This window comes from Acipenser ruthenus, chromosome 2, assembly GCF_902713425.1.
Source record: "Acipenser ruthenus chromosome 2, fAciRut3.2 maternal haplotype, whole genome shotgun sequence".
Lineage (NCBI taxonomy): Eukaryota > Metazoa > Chordata > Actinopteri > Acipenseriformes > Acipenseridae > Acipenser > Acipenser ruthenus.
In genome coordinates, this window is record NC_081190.1 from 52,312,347 (window position 1) to 52,331,876 (window position 19,530).

General features: G+C 40.9%; 1 protein-coding gene across 5 annotated transcripts in view; it reads right to left on the reverse strand.

Annotated features, from left to right (window-relative positions):
* LOC117409687 (serine-rich coiled-coil domain-containing protein 1-like) overlaps positions 1–19,530 on the reverse strand; it is a 667,826-nt gene that overhangs the window by 606,889 nt on the left and 41,407 nt on the right. For 4 of the 5 annotated variants that reach the window (XM_034905798.2, XM_058996863.1, XM_058996874.1 and 1 more), the window contains exons 2-3: positions 6,648–7,929; positions 4,074–4,261 (exon numbers count right to left, since the gene is read on the reverse strand). In XM_034905798.2, the coding sequence (XP_034761689.2) occupies positions 4,074–4,261; positions 6,648–7,890 (1,431 nt within the window). In that variant the 5' untranslated portion in view covers positions 7,891–7,929. The remainder of the gene's footprint in view (positions 1–4,073; positions 4,262–6,647; positions 7,930–19,530) is intronic. The other variant, XM_034905803.2, reaches the window with a different exon arrangement.

Below are 19,530 nucleotides of genomic sequence, written 5' to 3' on the forward strand. Positions count from 1 at the left end.
GGGAGGAGCTGCCGTCCCGAGAGCCAGAATGGGGGCCGCTGCCGTCGCCCAGAGAGGGGGAGCCGTCGCCCAGAGAGGGGGAGCCCGAACGTCCACAGCCCGAGAGGGAGGAGCCCGAACGTCCACAGCCCGAGAGGGAGGAGCCCGAACGTCCACGGCCCAAGAGGGAGGAGTCGGTGCGTCCACGGCCCGAGCGGGAGGAGTCGGTGCGTCCACGGCCCGAGCAGGAGGAGTCGGTGCGTCCACGGCCCGAGAAGGGGAAGCCCACAGGCCCAGGGCTGAAGGGACCTGCAGGGGAACAGTCAGCGCTGTCTATCCCTCCACCGCCAGCAGAGGGGCAACAGTCGGAGCTGCCTATCCCTCCACCGCCAGCAGATGGGGAACAACCGGAGCTGTTTCTCCCTCCACCGCCAGCAGAGGGAAAAGAGCTGCTGTTCCCGCCTCCGCCAGCAGAGGGAGACGAGCTGCTGTTCCCGCCTCCGCCAGCAGAGGGAGACGAGCTGCTGTTCCCGCCTCCGCCAGCAGAGGGAGACGAGCTGCTGTTCCCGCCTCCGCCAGCAGAGGAAGACGAGCTGCTGTTCCCGCCTCCGCCAGTAGAGGGAGACGAGCTGCTGTTCCCGCCTCCGCCAGTAGAGGGAGACGAGCTGCTGTTCCCGCCTCCGCCAGCAGAGGGAGACGAGTTGCTGTTGTTTCCGCCTCCGCCAGCAGAGGGAGCCGAGCTGTCGTTCCCGCCTCCGCCAGCAGAGGGAGACGAGTTGCCGTTCTCATCTCCGCCAGCAGAGGGAGCCGGGCCGCCGTTCCCGTCTCCGCCAGCAGAGGGAGCCGGGCCGCCGTTCCCGCCTCCGCCACCAGAGGGAGACGAGTTGCTGTTGTTTCCGCCTCCGCCACCAGAGGGAGCCGGGCCGCCGTTCCCGCCTCCGCCACCAGAGGGAGCCGGGCCGCCGTTCCCGCCTCCGCCACCAGAGGGAGCCGGGCCGCCGTTCCCGTCTCCGCCTCCCGAGGGTCCGCTGCTGCTGCCGTCGCCTCCCGAGGGTCCGCTGCTGCTGCCGTCGCCTCCCGAGGGTTCGCTGCTGCTGCCGTCGCTTGGGGTCTTCGGGGATCCTGCTTCGCCTGGGGTCACTACACTATGGCCGGAGCCCCACGGAGGGGAGTTGCTGGCCATGAAGAGGGGGAGGGAGGTCAGGAGACCAGCTCCCCCAGCGGCACTTTCGCGGCAAGATGGTGTGTGGCCGGAGCCCCGGAAGAGGGAGCTGCTGGCCACGAAGAATTGGGTGGTGCCGGACGTCCCACCATGGCCACCCCCATGGACACTGTGCTTCCCCCTCTTCCGGGACTGAGACTGAGGGGGGAGGTGGCCATTTAGGCCATGTTGTGCTTGGCACAAGGGGGGGGATATGTGACGGGGTACTGCCCCGTCTTTATGATCAATGTTGGGACTGGCAGGGAGGGGGTTAAAATTCCTCCCTGCCAGAAAAACATGTGAGAATGTGGCTGGAGCCCTAATTGACTAATCAGTAATTATTGAATAATTGGGCTCCAGCCACAGGGGATAAAAGCCAGGGGAGAGGCCCTGGCTAGGAGAGAGAGTTGGAGAGTTGTAGAGAGAGTTGAAGGAGAATTCTAGAAGCAGGAGTGTGTTTGTATGTGCTGTTTTTCTGTTCCAGTGAAGGCAACGCCCAGCCTGGAAACCTTTATTTTTGTAAGTTTTTGCTTTGTGTGTATTTTATGTTTAAAACCTTTTTGTTTGGCCCTCGTGCCTATTTATTTGATTATTTTTGTTTATTAAAAAACTTTATTTTTGAACTTTATACTGTCTCTGAGTCTCAAACCTCGGTCCATCCTGTCACAGGCATGTTTTTTTTTTGTTTGTTTTTTTTTTACAAAAAATGACACACAGAGCTGAAGGATAGAGTAAACCCACCGCACACACCGAGTGGGAGGGTAAGGTATGCCCGGTGGCATCGACTCAACAGCGGGTATGGCAGCGCCAAGTCCCGGTGGAGGAAGCGACTCTCTTTCTCTCTCTGTTATTGGCTTCTTTTTTTTTTTTTTTTTTTTTTTAGCTGCAAGAGCAGTGGAAAAAAACACAAAACAGCAGATGCTGTAGGTTAGAAAGCAGCCACAATCGGCGATCGATAGATGTAGGCTGTTGAATAAAGAACCTCTTTTTTTTTTTTTAAACGGAGTGCAGTTGTGTAGCATTTGCTCAGCCCTCAGAAGCTGAGTTACTGATTCCAGGAAGTGGCAAGCTGACTTCCAACAATATTTGCAGTGGAATTAGCAGAACTCGAAGTGAGAGCTCTTTTACAAAGATACAATCACGCAACTGGAGAGGTTAGTTGTACCTACCTTATCTACCTGATGGTGAAAAGAAAAAGAGATCGTGGTCTCCACGGAGTGACTACTTAATCCCTTGGTAGGCGGGACCGAGGACATCACTCCCCGGAGGGGCCTATTGGCAGCTTTGATATAAAATGCTCATTAAATACCTGACCTGTGGCAGGCATATCCCAAAAGTATTGGTCGTCTTCAAATTAAAAGGGAACTCTTCTTGCACTTAGTTTTTTTCCCATTGCTGTGTTTGCTTGTGTAGCAGAGTTCACAATCTCACAAACTGGCATGCATGTAGAAACCGTTGCGTCAGTCTGTCATTAGTGTTCATTCCTATATTATGTGAGTTCCTACGTAATCCTGCTCTCCTGCCTGCTTCTTAATATCAACAAACCGATTTGTGCATCTCTGATGTAAAGGCTACTGTAATTTAAGTGCTTGGCAGCTGCTCAGTAAATTTGCAGGCCACATATAAGGTTCAATTGGAGAGACGCTGCGGTCTGCATTAAAGGTGTTGCCAGGCAGCACTTTGGGCATCCTTGTTCAACACAATTACAAACAGTTTGTCCATTGACTCCATTCTGTTACAGATACTTTTCATCTAATATAAAATAATTATAATAACTTATTCAAATAATTGTCGTCCTTTTGAGCAGTGGTTAAAGATGCTCACTTGGGTTATTTTGGTATCAAGGTCTTTCACAGAGATTACAAGATGGTGAAACTTTCCTAAAGGTCAGGATGAATGGCAGTGTTTCAGTTTACATGGGGTATGATGGTCAGACAAAAAGGACCAGTTGCAATATACTGGAATATATATAATGCAATATACTGTACTTTACATTATTGTCAATAATATTTTATAATCTAATAGGCTACCGGTACCAGTACTATTTTAAATGAAACATCTTTTGGCAGATCGTTATAAAAAGTAGTAAAACTTACTGTTGTATTTTTTTAAATGCTCTGTTAATCAAGGTAATATCCATAACAGATATTATACTGTTTATTGGATTAACTATGATTTACAGATGAACAAAATCTTACATCATTAGGTATGCAAATATAAACAATAACACCTATGTATTCAAATTTCCACATACACAAAGAAGAGATGTGTTATGTCTTGAAAGTTAGTGGTTGCATATCACAGTTAATTTAAAAACAGTATAAGCTCTTCAAATCTATTATTCTTGTTTTAATAATAAAATAACATAATAAATTTACCTTATGCTTGCAATTACTCTCATGTCCAGGGGTACGTTGCAGAAACCTTCCTTTTGTATCTTCATTGGATAAAGTCAGGAATCCTTAGCCTAAATTGTAAACCCACCTAATCCCAGGATCAAAGCAGACCAGCCTGGTCTGAGGTCTGACCTTAACAGCATGATACTATAAACAGCCTCATTCCCTGCCATGGAGGTACCACAAGAGTGACCAAATGCCTGTCTACAGTAATGTTCAAACAGATGTTTATTGAGAAAACTACTTTTAATTTACAATAACATTTTTGCTTCAAATTAACAGTAAGAAAATAAATCTATTACATTGTAGATCATTATGGATTTTTGATTCACGGTAAAATGTAGATCTGACAAAAGGTAATCATGGCCTCGTTCTCAAGTTAAAGAGTACCTATTAAATTTGCCAGAGAAGACGTTTAGAAGTTACAACTTGTTACGACTTTTTTTGTTTTTGACAGAAGAAAAATCTAAACAAACTCAAGATGTTGAATCACCTACCAGACTATCCAATTTGGAAGATGAAGAATTTGCTTTCTGTTTCTGAAGGCTACTGATCTCTCCAGTATGTACATCTCTTAAATTCAAGTGTAACCTGGCGCTTCCAGCAGTGCTTTCTGAAGAGGACCTCAAGCGTCTCTCCATGCGAATGACATCCCGGTATGGACTCAGACTGCTAGCAAGAGCAACTGTGGGAGTAGAAATATAATATGAAATCACCAAACCCTAATAACAGCTTTCCTGTACTGAACTGTTAAGCTATTTTAGTAAATTTAAAGCATTATGAATGTAAGGATTATTAATATACAGTGAAACAGATAATTGATTCAGCCACTGACCAATTAGCACTTCTAGCAGTTTACTGTCCAAGGCATTCCTTCTATTTTCTTTGATCTATATACCTTTTGTTTGAAAAGTAAACATAAAATGACTGTATTTTCAATGGTATGAATGTGGTTTATTCTAAGGCCTAACAGTGTGCCAATTTAAATCATTTTCTTGCTGATCCAAAAAAATAAAATCCTGTTTGTAATTTTAAAGGATCTATACCTTTTCATGTTTTTTGAAAGTGCTGAGCCCACCAGATCAGCGAAAAGAATGAATTTCAAGCCCTGAGTGTGTCAAATCAAGAGTCTTTACCAAAAGCAAATTGTCACACCATTGTATAAATAAACATCATTTGAAGGATAATTGTCAGGTGATTTGGAGCAAGCATTACAAAGAGATTCGGTAATCTCTAAATGATTGGGGGGATGCAAAAATGGTTGATCATCCATGTATACAAGTCTATTTGTATGATACAGTACATATGATTTTTTTTTTCTTTCTTTCATTTGAGAAACAAATTGATTAACAAAGAAATAACTTGTGCCTTGAACTACAAGCACCCTGACAAACATGATTTAATCTTGCTGTATTTGTGTAGTGTGATATTGTATTTAACGACTTGAAGCACTAAAATAGCTATGGATAACAAGTCTGACAAGATATATTGTGACATCAGACATGCACAAAAATAATCAATATGTCTTATCATTTGTATTTAGGGGCCATCCAAATGACCAAGCATAAGCATAACTGTACAGTATGTTGCATTTCATTGTATATTTTGCAGCCACTAGGTGTCACTGTGAACCAGTGTAGTTTAAAAACAAAAGCGAAACATAATGGTTTCAGGGGATTCTTGCTTTTATGTTTGCATGAACAGGTAGCTTTGTGTTGTGTTCTTTCTTTTCTTGCTGTTGGTAAATACCTGGATGGATGTAATAAATCATTTAAAATTCCAGTATGGCATAATATGATCTATTATAAAGTGAGTGAAACATATTTTGAGAATTTACTGTCAATAATTCAGTTAGGATGTGAATTGAAGGTACCCTGGTTTGGCAGCTGTGCTTTAATATCCAGTTTGTACAATGTGTACACATACAGTACCGGTCTCAATAAGTACAACAGACACTCAATAAGCACAAACTGTCATAAAAAAGGAAACCATTATTATACTTTTTGGCTTTTATAATATTATATAGCTGTAACTGTCTTCAAGAAGCATTTTAAGTATATACCATATCAGTTTGGTACTTTTTTATGCTCCTTTACTGGAAAGTGTGTCAGTTCATCAAAATGTGTCCTGGGAAGAAAACCCCTCACATGTAAATTGGGTCTATTTTTGGGGTTTATTTTAGGCAAATAGCTTACTCATTTAGTATAAATGTGTATAGTTGCCCAGTTTTGCCTAACCCTTACAACATGTTGTGATGAATTCATAGAAGGACTTAGGATAACCCACAACAATGTTAATTGCTTTTTGATTGCATGACAAAGGGCAAATAAAATAACTAATGTAATGATAGAAAACTGGACAGAGACTAATCACTACCAAAATGACAGCACTACTCATATCCCAGCTAGATATTCTAGGGACTAAAGAATCCAACAGGATCACAGTTCCACAAGGCTGTCCAAAGTGGCAGAACGTTAATTGACATTAACACACAAGTCATGTGAAGTCAGTAGCAAAACTGAACACATTTCTAATACAGAAATGATTACCATTTACATATTTTCACATTATCTTAGACAATGCAAAGCCAAAGCAGAATAAAAATCAAAAAAGGAACCCTTAGAACAGTTTCTCAAACCGTTTCTAACTGGGTCCCCTTATATATCATAGAAAATACAGCAATACTATATGTAGATTTTGAACATTAAAAATTATTCCTTATCAGAGTAACACAACTCTCTTCAAAATATTCACTGCAATTGACTGACCATAAATTTAAAAAGGGGTGGGTTTTTTTGTTTGTTTTTTTTCACGTCAAGAGATATCGACACCCAGTTTCAGAACCATGAATATATTTTTTCAAATGTCATATTTTACTTCTAAAAGTATATAGATAGTACAGTATTCTTTGTCTTGGGTCTCAGGACTCATGGTATGAACATCAACAAACAAAACAGTTAAATAAAACAGTGCCAACTGAAAAGGGATTCAGGATGTCCAACAGTGTATAGCTATGTTATAATGACTTAAAAAGTGTAAACCTTTAATTAGTTATTTTTAAAAGAAATTACCTGCATGTGTATTCCTTGGATGGCATGTTTTGAGGTCTGGTTTTAGGCTGACAATGACTTGTGATGCTTCTTGAATCATTATTGCATCACTGGTTTTGTTACCCACTCTCACTTCAGTTTGGTCAATAGGAATCTTCTGTGGGTTATCGCTTTCAGGGTTGGTAACCTCCAGAACCTGTGCATGTACTTGGACTTTCTCTTCTTGTCCACTGATCTCTTTTCCATCATCTGTATCTAAGGATTCCTCATCTATATCAAGTATAGTGAAATCTTTTCTCAGAACAGTTACTGCACTCTCTGTATTCACAGTGCTAGTTTCTGCTTGATGACTATTTTCTTTGCACAGCAAAGAGTTTGATCCTACTATTGATGTAACTTGGTTTATGAAAACTTGTGAGGTAGTAACGTCATGGCCAAAGTTATCAACGTGGCTCACTGCAGGACTACAATTGGGCAATACATCCGCCTCCGAGACTGAGTCTTCAGTTATCGGGATGAATTCAGAGGGAGTATGAGCCGTAGTGTGGTCAGTTGAAAGCATTGGTGACTGCAATGAACATTCAGCAATCTCACCGGGACAAGACCCAGGGGTCCCTACATTGGTAGGCTCCATTCCTGCACTTTTAGCTATGTCTCTGGGCTGTTCCACAACAGATGTGTACTGGCACTGCTTAGAAAGTTTGTAGTGTGAAGAAAATGACTTAGGCAGCAGCAGTTTTTTACTAGAGTGTTTGGAGGAACGTTTGCTGTAATCATCTAAAAAGCCAGAGTCATCCCCTTCGTTGGTCCCCGAACTGATGCAGTTTGTAAACACGTTTCGGTTAGTCGCTTGCTCCTTCCCCTTCTCAAAGTCTTCTGTCTGAGACCTGGTAATCTTTTTGCCCCGGTGGCCTCCAAAGCCAAATGAATGCCTAGACTTGGATTTGATACTCTCCTCTAGGTCCACCTTCTGGAAGCTGGAGTCTGCAGCTTGGCTGCCATTGTGCTGGCTGAGATCCACAGCTTCAACAGTGTCCAGTTTGTGATTGCTGTGCTTCTTGCTGTGGAAGCCAATGGAAGAGCTGCGAAAGATATTCCTGCGCTTGCCTGTGCTGCTGGAGCTGGAGTTGGTGCTGGACGGGGAAGAGGTGTGAACGCCATTGGCATTGCCAGAGGAGGGAGAGGACGGCAAGGAGTCTTGCTTTTTGCCCGTGCTCCGTCTGAATATTGGCAACCTGGAAACTAGAGTTGAGCGTCCGGCCATCAGAGCATTAAGTTAGTGTTTCAGCAGGCAGCAGTCTATCTGAAACAGATAAAAACAAAATGATTAAGGTCACCATTAACGAATCCCAGTGCACGGAACAACTACATTTACTGCATACCTCTTCTACTGTAATAACAAATACATTGACTAATACAAAGTTTTACAGTAAATCAAGTTATCATAATGACAACTATGACCTACTAGCCATAAGCACTTCAGTTACTTACTTCAACATACACAAATGTGAGTATCAACCTTTTTAAACAGTACATATAAAACAAACATTGCTGTTTTACTGTATTCTACAGGTACATGCTAGCTCAGAACTGCAGTCTACTGTATTTAACATCAGTACTGTAAACATTGTATTATAAGGAAATTATAGTATTGTTTACTAATTTTCACCCAATTTGCATATTCTGTGGAACCTGCTATTTCACAATTTAAGTTAAAAATGATCACAATAATCACTTTGAAAATAAAATATGAGTACACAATAACGGATAGATGAAGATTACACAAATTAAAAAAGGTAAAAGATTAGTATTGCTGGTATGAATAGCAATGTTGTGACAACAGATTACACTACCATGTGAAAAACGCCAGAGCTATTCCCATCAAGTTTTAGAACATTGTCAACATTGTTTTATTCCGAGTGGAATAACCTCTACTATTTAGCAATCAAGCTCAGCCCCATTTCAAGCATTACAAGCAGGTGGTGGAAGCAATCGTTTCTGTAACATTTAGTACATAATAAACTTTCTGTGCTGGTTATTTATACGTACAACTTAGTAAAAATAAAAAAGGAAATAAAAACCAAAAGTAATAGAGTGCAGTGCAGGAAACTGTCAGTAGGTGGCATTCACAAGCTATAGTTGTTTTGTTTTTAAATCACATCATAATGACTGAATGCAAGGCATACTGCAGTTTATGCATTACCCACAGCTATATCCAACAACGGTGGAGTCTCAGCAAGATTCTGACAACAAATAAAAACTGAAACAAATGTTAGACCAAATCATTTTATGCAACACAAATAACTGAGGTTTCCACATGGCCATGCAAGACCCAATTAACATAAATGGTAAAGTTACATGGTCTTTATATAAACCAAGACATTAACAGTGCTTTGTAAAACATGAGAGTATTCAATTTATCTGAAAAAAAAAAAAAAAAAAAATAAGTACTGAAAACTGACACAGAAAGTTTGGTCCAAAAGCCAAAGTTAGTGAAGTTAATGTGAATTTGTTACAGAAGCAAATATGAAATATTATATTAAATTATTAGAATTGGGATTAAGAAAGAATCTTGTCCTGTACTTGATAGTCGCATTACTGTGGAATTCCTCCATTCATAAAGCATGTTTTTCTTTCAAGTTCGCTCTAAAACCTAGACGTGGCTAGCCAAAATACATTTTGTTAAGCAAGTCTAACAATATTAAACACTTCTTGCCACAGGATGGTTCCTCTCCAAATATTGAACAGGCCAACAAGACCACTCTGCAACAAAATGTATGCAAACGGTGATCAGAAGAAACGTTCATATCTTGTCGCCAGCAAGATTCAATTCAATCCCTGAGCGGGATGTAAGCATTCCCCCAGAGATGCACATGTGCCTCTGTTGCACATGCTATTGATCAGATACAGGAGATTGTGAAAGTTGTGGGTGGTCATATCAAGCAAAAACCAAAACCATATTGCCATCATAATGTCTGGAAACAATTGTTTTCTTCTGGGTCTATCCATTTGTAAATTATGCCCCCATGAAATGAATGCTTTCTTTATAATATATTTGTGATGCTGTTTAGCTAATCTGCAGTGCTGCCTAGAGAGTAGTTCATCACACAAATTGAATTGCAATACTCTGGATTAGAAAAACTTCTATGAGATAGTATGCCAGCTGCAATGTCATAGCGTCAACTGTGAATCAAACTTAAAATCAATCCAATCAAGATGCCGGCTTTTCCATTTTGATCTATTGGACAGCAAATACAAAACAAAGACACAATTGGTACAAATGTATTTTATTATCCACGAAAACCAGCCAATCAATACTTTACACAGACGAACACAACCAGCCCTGAACTCTCCACTGCCGCATTAGCCAATCACAACCCGTGAACTCGACTGAAGCTCAGCATCTTTCAGCAACAGGAGACTGAGACAGTTCAATAATATTGCTCCATTTGTATATCTGGTATCGTTAAGATAAGCTGCTGTTTAATACTAGAACTACCAGTGTGGAGTAGTGGTTAGGGCTCTGGACTCTTGACCGGAGGGTTGTGGGTTCAATCCCAGGTAGTGGACACTGCTGCTGTACAAACACTTTACTTCCACAGAATCTTTACTGAGACCGTTGTTGTTCTTAGAGGGTTTTTCTAATTGTATTATTTTTTATGTTGTATATTGGCATCAGGGCTGGCTTTAGCCCCTCATTTTAACAAGGCGAAAATTGAAAATAGTGGCTTTCTTTATCTCTCCTTCTTTTCTATTTATACACCCAGCACTGCTTCCGCCCTTCGTCTGTTTGTTTTTGGTCGGTGTTTGTTTTTTTTCATTCGCTCCTTTCACTGCAGGCCATTTCTCTGCTCAGCGCTGGCAATATAGTATCAGCTATGTTCCTACCTGCTCAGGTGATTCTTTTCATCATTCAGCTTTTGTATTTTTCTGCAGGAGCTCCAATGTTAGTCTTTTCTGCTCCATCCAGTCTCCAGCCTAACTACAGCACTGTTCAAAGCGCAGTGCCATTCTCAACTTGGTCTGCGTTTTCATCAGAAAGACTGTTCCAACGTCACCGCTGTACTGCAACTTTTTCCCACCAGCGCCTCACAGACCATGGTTACCACGGCAACGCCTTATCAGTGACTACTGGGAGTGGTAAGTTGCCATGGCAACCAGGCAGCTTTAACAGGCAATGCGAGCCTGTGCCTCACTACTGCAATCTTCTGGCTCCTGCTGCTGCACTTTTGCAACATGAGAGCTTCAACTCACCGAATTGTGACATCTAAATACTGCAGGCTCCTCTTCTAGACCTATGTTAACTTACTTATATCATCACTAACTGTTCTAAACCAAATGTTTTATACATAGACAAGGATTTTAATCGCAATAACCAAATATATGCTACCCTGCTTCACTGAAGCCAATAGTTTCAATTCCAATCACAACCTCTTGATGGCAGCATAACACCACAAGCTCTACATAATTTAAGCTGATTTGCTATCGCTGCAAATCTCGCACACTCCAGACTTTCTATCAATTCCTTCAGTTTGTTGTCATTCCGAGGGATTCTCAGTCCCCTCCTGCCTCAACCTCTTTTGCTACATAAATTAATTGAAATTTTTCAAATCCAAACCCCTCCCCTCGAGGACCTGGTCATGAAGCCATGCTTATCAGCTTTCTAAGATATTAAGAATCCACTATCACATTAATTTTCCAGCTTCCTGCATCAGGCCATTCCTGCAACCTTCTTGTTCCCGGATTTGCACTTCCTCATTTGCCCCCAACTTCATCAAGGCACTTAATACAACTTTCAAAGTCCACTTCATTCAATTTGAGCTACCAGGCACAAACGGAAACTATGTCCTACGATTATCAACATTTCAGTCAAAGCATCCTCCTACACTGCAATAGACAATACACTTTTAGACTGCTCCTGATCAAATCAATAGGTTTTGCAGCAGCCTCCGAGCAATGCATTCTCATCCTCTCAGGTTCTGCAGTGGCCTCAGATCTATGCATTCTTTATCTCTGCCCAAAGGCAGCCCCATCTCCGACATCATCTTAAACGCCTTAAGTCTCAAATACCAATTTCCACCGCACTCAGCAGCTCTCTGCACTCTACAGCAGGCCACTGCACACTACTGACAGCATTCCATCATTTACTCCTTCAGATCTCTGCCCGTTCAGCAGATCTTGCCTCTACTGTTAATATCCCCTCATCTCGGCTCCCTCTTCAGATCTGCTCCTATTGCAGCATACAAAGTGGCTTTAGTTTACTGTTCAAATCTGCAACTGCTCTCCTCCAGAGCTTCCAACGCTCCAGCTTTCCTCCAATACCTGGATCTAAATTACATATATTATATATATATATATATATATATATATATATATATATATATATATATATATATATATATATATATATATACACGGCGCACTTGATTTCCTCAGCAATTTAGTCTCATGTCCGCTCACCCTCTCAGATACTACAAGCTTTAATACACGGTACGAGACTGGAAATCTGCTTTGATTTATGATTTAAGGAGTTCCACTATTAGGAGAATGACTGGAGTTGTGAAACCCAAACCTCTGATTACAAGTTCACCTTTTCCATTCCAAACAGACATTAGTTATTTCTTAGCAGACATGATGGTAGCAAACTGCCGATCGATCCCATATTAACTAACCAGGATGGTCGGCATCTCATCTTTCTGCCAGAAACAACTCAGCAGTTGATTTCATATATTTGTTCAGCTCCAGCTGCCACCTCAGCCCTCATCAAACTCTGCAACACCAACATCTGACGTTTAACTAAATACAACACTCTCCAACCTTCTGCAATCTGCTCATCACTACATGGCCACACCCTTAGCCCCAGCGACCAAATCTTCATTTACCACTCGATGGAAAACATTTACAACTTTCTGCACTCAAAACAAAATATATCCCATTCCGATTTAATGAACAACAGATTCTAGCCTCCATCGCCCATGCAAGGGATTCTCTTCACTTAGCCACTACCGTTAAAGCCTACATCTCCGGAATTCAGTATTTCTGCCGCCTCATCTCCGTCCCTTCTCCAACACTCCTATCCATCCCATCAGTTGCTGCTCCCTCCTGGCTCCCTAAATCAATAGACATCCTTCACTCTTTAATCTCTACCCTCAGAAAAGGCTGCTCTGTCTATTCAATGACCTGACCATGGAAGTACTATGTCTAACTGCTCTCGTGAAGCACATCCTCTGCAGGACTCCTGAAGGAACAGAGTGCACCCTGTGAACTTACCATGACAACACCAGTTGATTTGCCAGTGGGGAAAAAAACAGTTACTAAGACATCAAGGGGAATACAATGGATAGACTTGGAGCATTAAGCCATATCAACCATGAGGTCTTGTGAACCATTCCGTGCACCCAGATACTGGACTTTGGCCAGCTGTAGTAATTTTACTACAGAATACTACACCTTGCAGTAAAAACAAAAAAAAACATGCCCAGTGTTAAACATGGTGGAAGTTGTGTGATGGTCCACAAGTTTCACAGCCTGGTCCCAGAAGCAGACCCCAACCTGCGGCAAGTTTCTCCTTTCAATCAACTGGTGTTCCCTAAACTCCACACTCTCCGGCCTCCTCCAGTCGGCCCGCAGCTTCAGGGAGCATGCCTTCGCCCTTTCCACTCGCTCTTCTTATTCTATTGCCTGGTCTTCCTTTCCACATTCTGTGCCCAGAATCGGATCTCGCCTCCTATAACCTTCAGCACCTCCTTGCCTTTATCACAGACCTCAGGCTATCCCTTAACCTGGCCCCTTCATCCATCAGGAATGATCTCTCAGGTATCCAGCACCAGTTCCGCCTCCAGTCCCCCCCCCCCCCCCCTTCAGCAAGACAATATTCAACTGAATAACTCTCTCTCCGGCCTCCTTCAATCAGCATGTGGATTCATGGAGAACGCTCTCGTCCCATCTACCCGTTCCTCCTACTCAACTGCCTGGTCTGCATTTACTCACTTTTGCGAGCAAAATCGGATTTTTCATACCTCTTGCAACCTACAGCACCTCCTCTCCTTCATCATTCACCTCAGGCTGTCTCTACGTTTAGCCCCCTCCTCTATTTAGATGCTACCTAGCGGGCATTCAGTATCAATTTCGCCTTCAATCTATCTTCTCTCCTCCTCTCTCGTCGTTCCAGAGATCCGCCTAATTCTCAGAGGCATGGAGAAAAGCCTGCCGCCCTCCTCTCCATCAAGACAACCAATCTCAACAGACCTTCTCCGGCAAGGATGCTTCAACCCATTCAACGACATTGTCATGGAAACCCTGTGCCTGACCGCCACCTTTGGATTTCTCCGCTGTGCAGAATTCTTAACCCATCAACTTCCAGCTTCCCAGCTCTAGGCCTCAAGTGCTCCGATCTCTCTCAAATCCGCAGAAGAAAAAAAAAAAGGGCGCTCATCACCCACCTTAATCATGCAACTTCTTCGTCACCTGGTCTGGATCTCTGTGTCCAATAACGTCATTATTCGGGCCCGCCACATCCCCTGGTCCCTTAATGCCTCTTTGCTTTATCTTGCCGGCAGGTCCTGAAGTTCCACAGCCTAATTCCAGGAGCAGATCCTAACCTGCAGCAGGTGCCTTTGTTCAGCCAGCTAATATTCAACTACACTCCACTCTCTCTGGTCTCCTCCAGTCAGCCCGCTGTTTTATGGAGAGTGCTCTAGCCCCATCCACACGCTCAGCTTATTCTACTGCCTGGTCCTCCTTCACCACCTTCTACGCCCAGAATCGTATCTCTCACTCCATCTTCAGCACCTGCTGGTCTGTCTCTCAACCTATCAGGCATCCAGTATCAGTTCCGCCTTCAGTCCCTTCAGGCATTGCAGCAGCTCAAAAGTCGGGCCCCGCCACGGAGGGGGGGGGTTCTCTATTTTCATCTCTCCAACACAGACCCGAGACTCTTTATCCTAACTCTCCACGCCGCCCAGCTTCCAGCCATGCTGCCTGGGGATGCTGCACTGAGTAGTGACGGATCTATCCCTTTGTCTTTTATGTCTCTCATCGAGAGTGTCTTTATGTTTGTCTTTTCATTCTCCTTGTTCATCCAGCAGCTAAGAGACTCCGCCTGGTTCCAACCTGGACGAGAGCTTTGTCCTTATTTGTTCTGTCTCTCATTCTCAATAGCCGGCCAGCAGCCAGAGGATGCTGCCTGACCCGGTGAGACGTGAGAGTTCAGAGTGTTTTACGTTGTTGTCTTGTCCAGCTCTTCTCATCTCAAGCTATCCAGCTTTATGTCTCTAATTCTGTGTTACACAAGCACCCTCGTTCCTCAAATTAAATCCCCCTTATTCTGCACTAATCAAGCCCTTGTAAGCGACCAGTGAATTGACAAATGTATAAATTATAAGAGTTAACAATGATGTCATTGCAAAAGATACAAATAAATAAATCTGATCTTGATTAAATATGACTGCATACATATTTTTACATCTGCAAAAATATACACTTCAGCAAGGAGTGGAGCAAGTTTTTCTTGATGCTGCAGGTGACATCAGGCAAATAAGATTTACACACAACCAGAGCTGTACGAATCCTTGATGGCGCCCTGTGCGAGATATAAATCCAGCCCCCCGGAACTTGCAGTCAGCATATAAAAATAAATAAATAAATTGAATGGGTTGAATGGAATGCATCAATGCATCAACTCTCTATAGTTCAGAGAGTTGGCCAGTGCAAATGTTAAATAACTACAAGTGCTACCCAGACATAGCGTTACACAAATACAAAAAAACAAACAAATAAATATTAAAATACCCACATTCCATAAGGAAGCGCTGTGTACTATCCATGTGTATATATATTACTATGAAACTATTATACACAGTCACAGTTAGTTAAATTCATTTTTTTTTATTAAATCACATTACTAAAATCAGAAAAAAAAATCCAGAACAAACATGTTTGCCATATCAAAGAAATCAAAGAAGAAAAAAAAAATACATACAATAAAGCAAAGAGAGTTCACCTTTTTTTTTTAAACTCTTACAGCACTGACTACTGGATGCCATTTTTTAAATATACATAAAACATAATAATTCTTATAAAATAATACAGTTATGGCCAAAACATGAGGCTATATTTAATCACATTAGTAATAATAACATTTGCCTACCAGAATAAGATTGTAATGGTGCACTGGGATTCAAATTAGCATTGGTACATTTTACAAATGCACTGTTTTATAAATATGTACTAGGCTTGGAGCATTTTTGTACAAATGTAACAGGGTATTTTTAGAAACATTTGTTGTTCACCAAAATGTTGTAATTTTAAAATGTATCCACATCAAGACAGCACATAGAAATAGTTTGGAAGCTGTGACAAGTGCTTGGAAACAGTGACAGGCGACACTGATTGGCTGATAAACTAGCGTTTTTGTTTCTTTGACCACAATGTGAAAGTGCTTCCATCACATACCACAAAACAAACAGGAAAGTAACGATTTAAAAAAAAAGAGGATTTTCACAAAAATGTTAAGTCATCCCAAGTAATCGGATAATATCTAATATAGTTCGCCGCCCCTTCCTCTATGCATTCATGTTACTACACTATGTACAAAAAATGTGTGTATTTCCATATATAATTATCATGACATCTTTCAGGACCTGCAACATAAGGAGTTCAAGCAAGGTTCTAATGGTTTTTCTCTGACCTTTCACATAGGAGTAACAGAACAACGCTTCACTTTGAGCTTGTGACTAAACTATGAAATCTTTTGTAAAATATTAATAATAATAATAATAATAATAATAATAATAATAATAATAATAATAATAATAATAATAACGATTAATAACACGATTGCAGAAAGCTTTTATAAATAGCAAATCTAAATGCTAGTTCCCTCAACAGAGGAACTGTCTTCCCCAGTGATTAAGAGTTGAACATTTCCAATCATTATTTTTACTGAACCCTGCTAAAATTAAGGCATTTACATTTTTCAATCCACTAATTAGATCCACATACATTGTATGAGTCCCAACTCCTTTTATATCAAGCTGTACAGCATGACGACAGGCAACAAAGATACACTGAAGAGGCTTTAAACCAACAGCAGTTTGAAATGTAAACACATTTAATGGTTGTTTTGCATAATTAGGAAAGCAAGACAGAATGATTGATGGAAAGGACTATCAAGAAGGTTTGTGTACAATATTTCTAACATACTGTGGCAGTGCGCCCCGTCCTGTGTGTATTTCTAACATACTGTGGCAGTGCGCCCCGTCCTGTGTGTATTTCTAACATACTGTGGCAGTGCGCCCCGTCCTGTGTGTATTTTGTGTTATATGTTGCGTGTGGTGTGTTAATGTTGGTGTATAGGTATTGGTGCACAGGATATAAATGGGTCTGTGTAACACATGGATTGCACAAATGAGTTCACGTGCTGAGATTCAAGTGAATAATTAATTAGTAATTGAATCCCGGCACAACCGTATAGATGCACGTTTTACTCCCTCTGGGTTGTGTGTTCGGTGAGTGGAGAACGGGTGTGGAGAAGGAGAAAGTAATTATAAAAGTAAGAGAAAAATAACAAACGCTACTCGTGTGAGTCCTCTGTCTGTCTTTAGTGTTCGTCCACTGTCTGTTTTGTTTGTCTTTATTTTGGCCTCAAGTGCCGTGTTCTGTTTTATTCAACCTTTTATTTTATTTGCAATAAACCGACGCAAGCAAGCGCCTTCACCATTTCACTCGCAGTGCTGTGTGTGTTTCTTCCGGGTCTGACATCACCACTACAAGCCATCTGCGACACATACCCATTGCTTTCTTGGAGATATACCAAACACATTGGTTTGTCTGTGGAGGGAAGTTTTTGTTTATAATGAGATCTAGTTCCTCTACCATATGATGTCTAAATGTAATGTATGCCAATGCATATTAAAACCTATGTAAACCCCGTCTCTATAGAAGGGGGATCACTGGTCTACAAGGAGCACTGTGAATAATGTACAGTGATTTTTGTTGAAAGGATTCTATGAAAAACGGTAACATCCAAAATTTCAACTCAATATTTGGCAAAACAGATGAAGTTTCAAATTAAAATAAAAAACTTGTGTGATTGTCTTTTTATTGCTTGGTTTATTTACTAAATAAAAATCAAATAAATAAAAAGGCACATCAATTAAATCTCTGCAGTGATGAAGACAGATCACCTATAAACAGTTAGGGAAATTTATACATTTAATTCCATCAAAAGTATTGATACTGGTAAATAGGTACAGTACATGCACGTTAAGGTAATGGAATTCACAGGATTGTTATTTACAGATTAAAAATGGTTGTTCACTTGTTTGAAATGTATTATTTAGTAGACCTCTACATAAACAGAGGTTTAGTGGCAAAATGAAACAGAGTTGTTCTAAAATCAGCAATGATAGTAGCATTATAAACAGTTAACCCACTTTTTCTTTTTATAAATTATTTGTTTATTTAGCAGACGCCTTTATCCAAGGCAACTTACAGAGACTAGGGTGTGTGAACTATGCATCAGCTGCAGAGTCACTTACAACTACATCTCACCCGAAAGACGGAGCACAAGGAGGTTAAGTGACTTGCTCAGGGTCACACAATGAGTCAGTGGCTGAGGTGGGATTTGAACTGGGAACCTTCTGGTTACAAGCCCTTTTCTTTAACCACTGGACCACACTGCCTCCTGAATAGAAATACATACAACTAAATTAAATACCAACTGTGAAATAATACACATGCCAACTTATGTTTACAATAACTTTTAAATACCATCGTATTTACGGTAAATTGATAAACCGTATCGAAAATATGCCCCTGTTCAATAATCAAACAATAAAAGTATTCAGTTACTTAAACAAATGACACAATATTTCATACAAAGCACACCGCACCACAAACTCTTTAACCGCCTAATACTTAGGACAAAAATCCAAGTTGTTTTAGTCTAAATACAGTCTTCGATGTAGTTAAAATGTGCAAGCTTAATACTATACAGACCAACTGTAATTTGAATAGCCCTACACGTAAAAGGCTGGTATTGCAGTTGATGTTTCACAAACACAAGCAAAATACCCCTGCACCACAAAAAAACAGATATCTTTCACTGACTTAAAAATACATTAAAACAAAAACTAAATACTAGGGGTGCACCGATAAAGATTTTCTTGGCCGATACCGATAGCCGATGGTTATCTAGCCATATAGGTCGATACTGATAGGATACTGATAATAGACAGTGCAGGTAAACTATTGTAAACTACTAGAACAAGACATAAGACCTATATTTAAACTGTCTTATAATTACAATTGTTAAAAAATGAACAGCTATCGTTCACTTGCGTATTTATGACAGAAATGAACAGGTATTGTTTACTTGTTGCATTTACTTCAGAAAATGAACACAAAGAATAACGTAGTCATATACCATGTGCTTGACAGCAATTTATACATTTGTTTTACAACAGTCACAAAAATAACATTTTGCATTTGTACTAGTAAACACATATATATTATTGTGACATTAACATTTATAGCCACTTGCTGTCAAACATTGTGTATTATAAGCTCTACCTTTACTGTACAGTAGAAAAGAAAGATGTAGCCACGCAATGTCAACTACATTTCTATTTTAAGCATACACTGCATAAAAATGCAGCACACCTTAAATTGTTCACGTAATCCAAAAAAGAAAATGTCATAAAAATATTACATTTCCAGTTACACAATTCAGCCAAACTTGAATTTGTTAATTAACAAAAGATGACACAATAATAAAGTCCTGCTTTGAAATGTTCCTGAACACACCCACAACCAATGCAGGTTAAGCAAGATCAACACAAATTACAAAAGGCCATTTAAAAACACATTGTGTGATATTAATAATTAATAATTAATAATAATA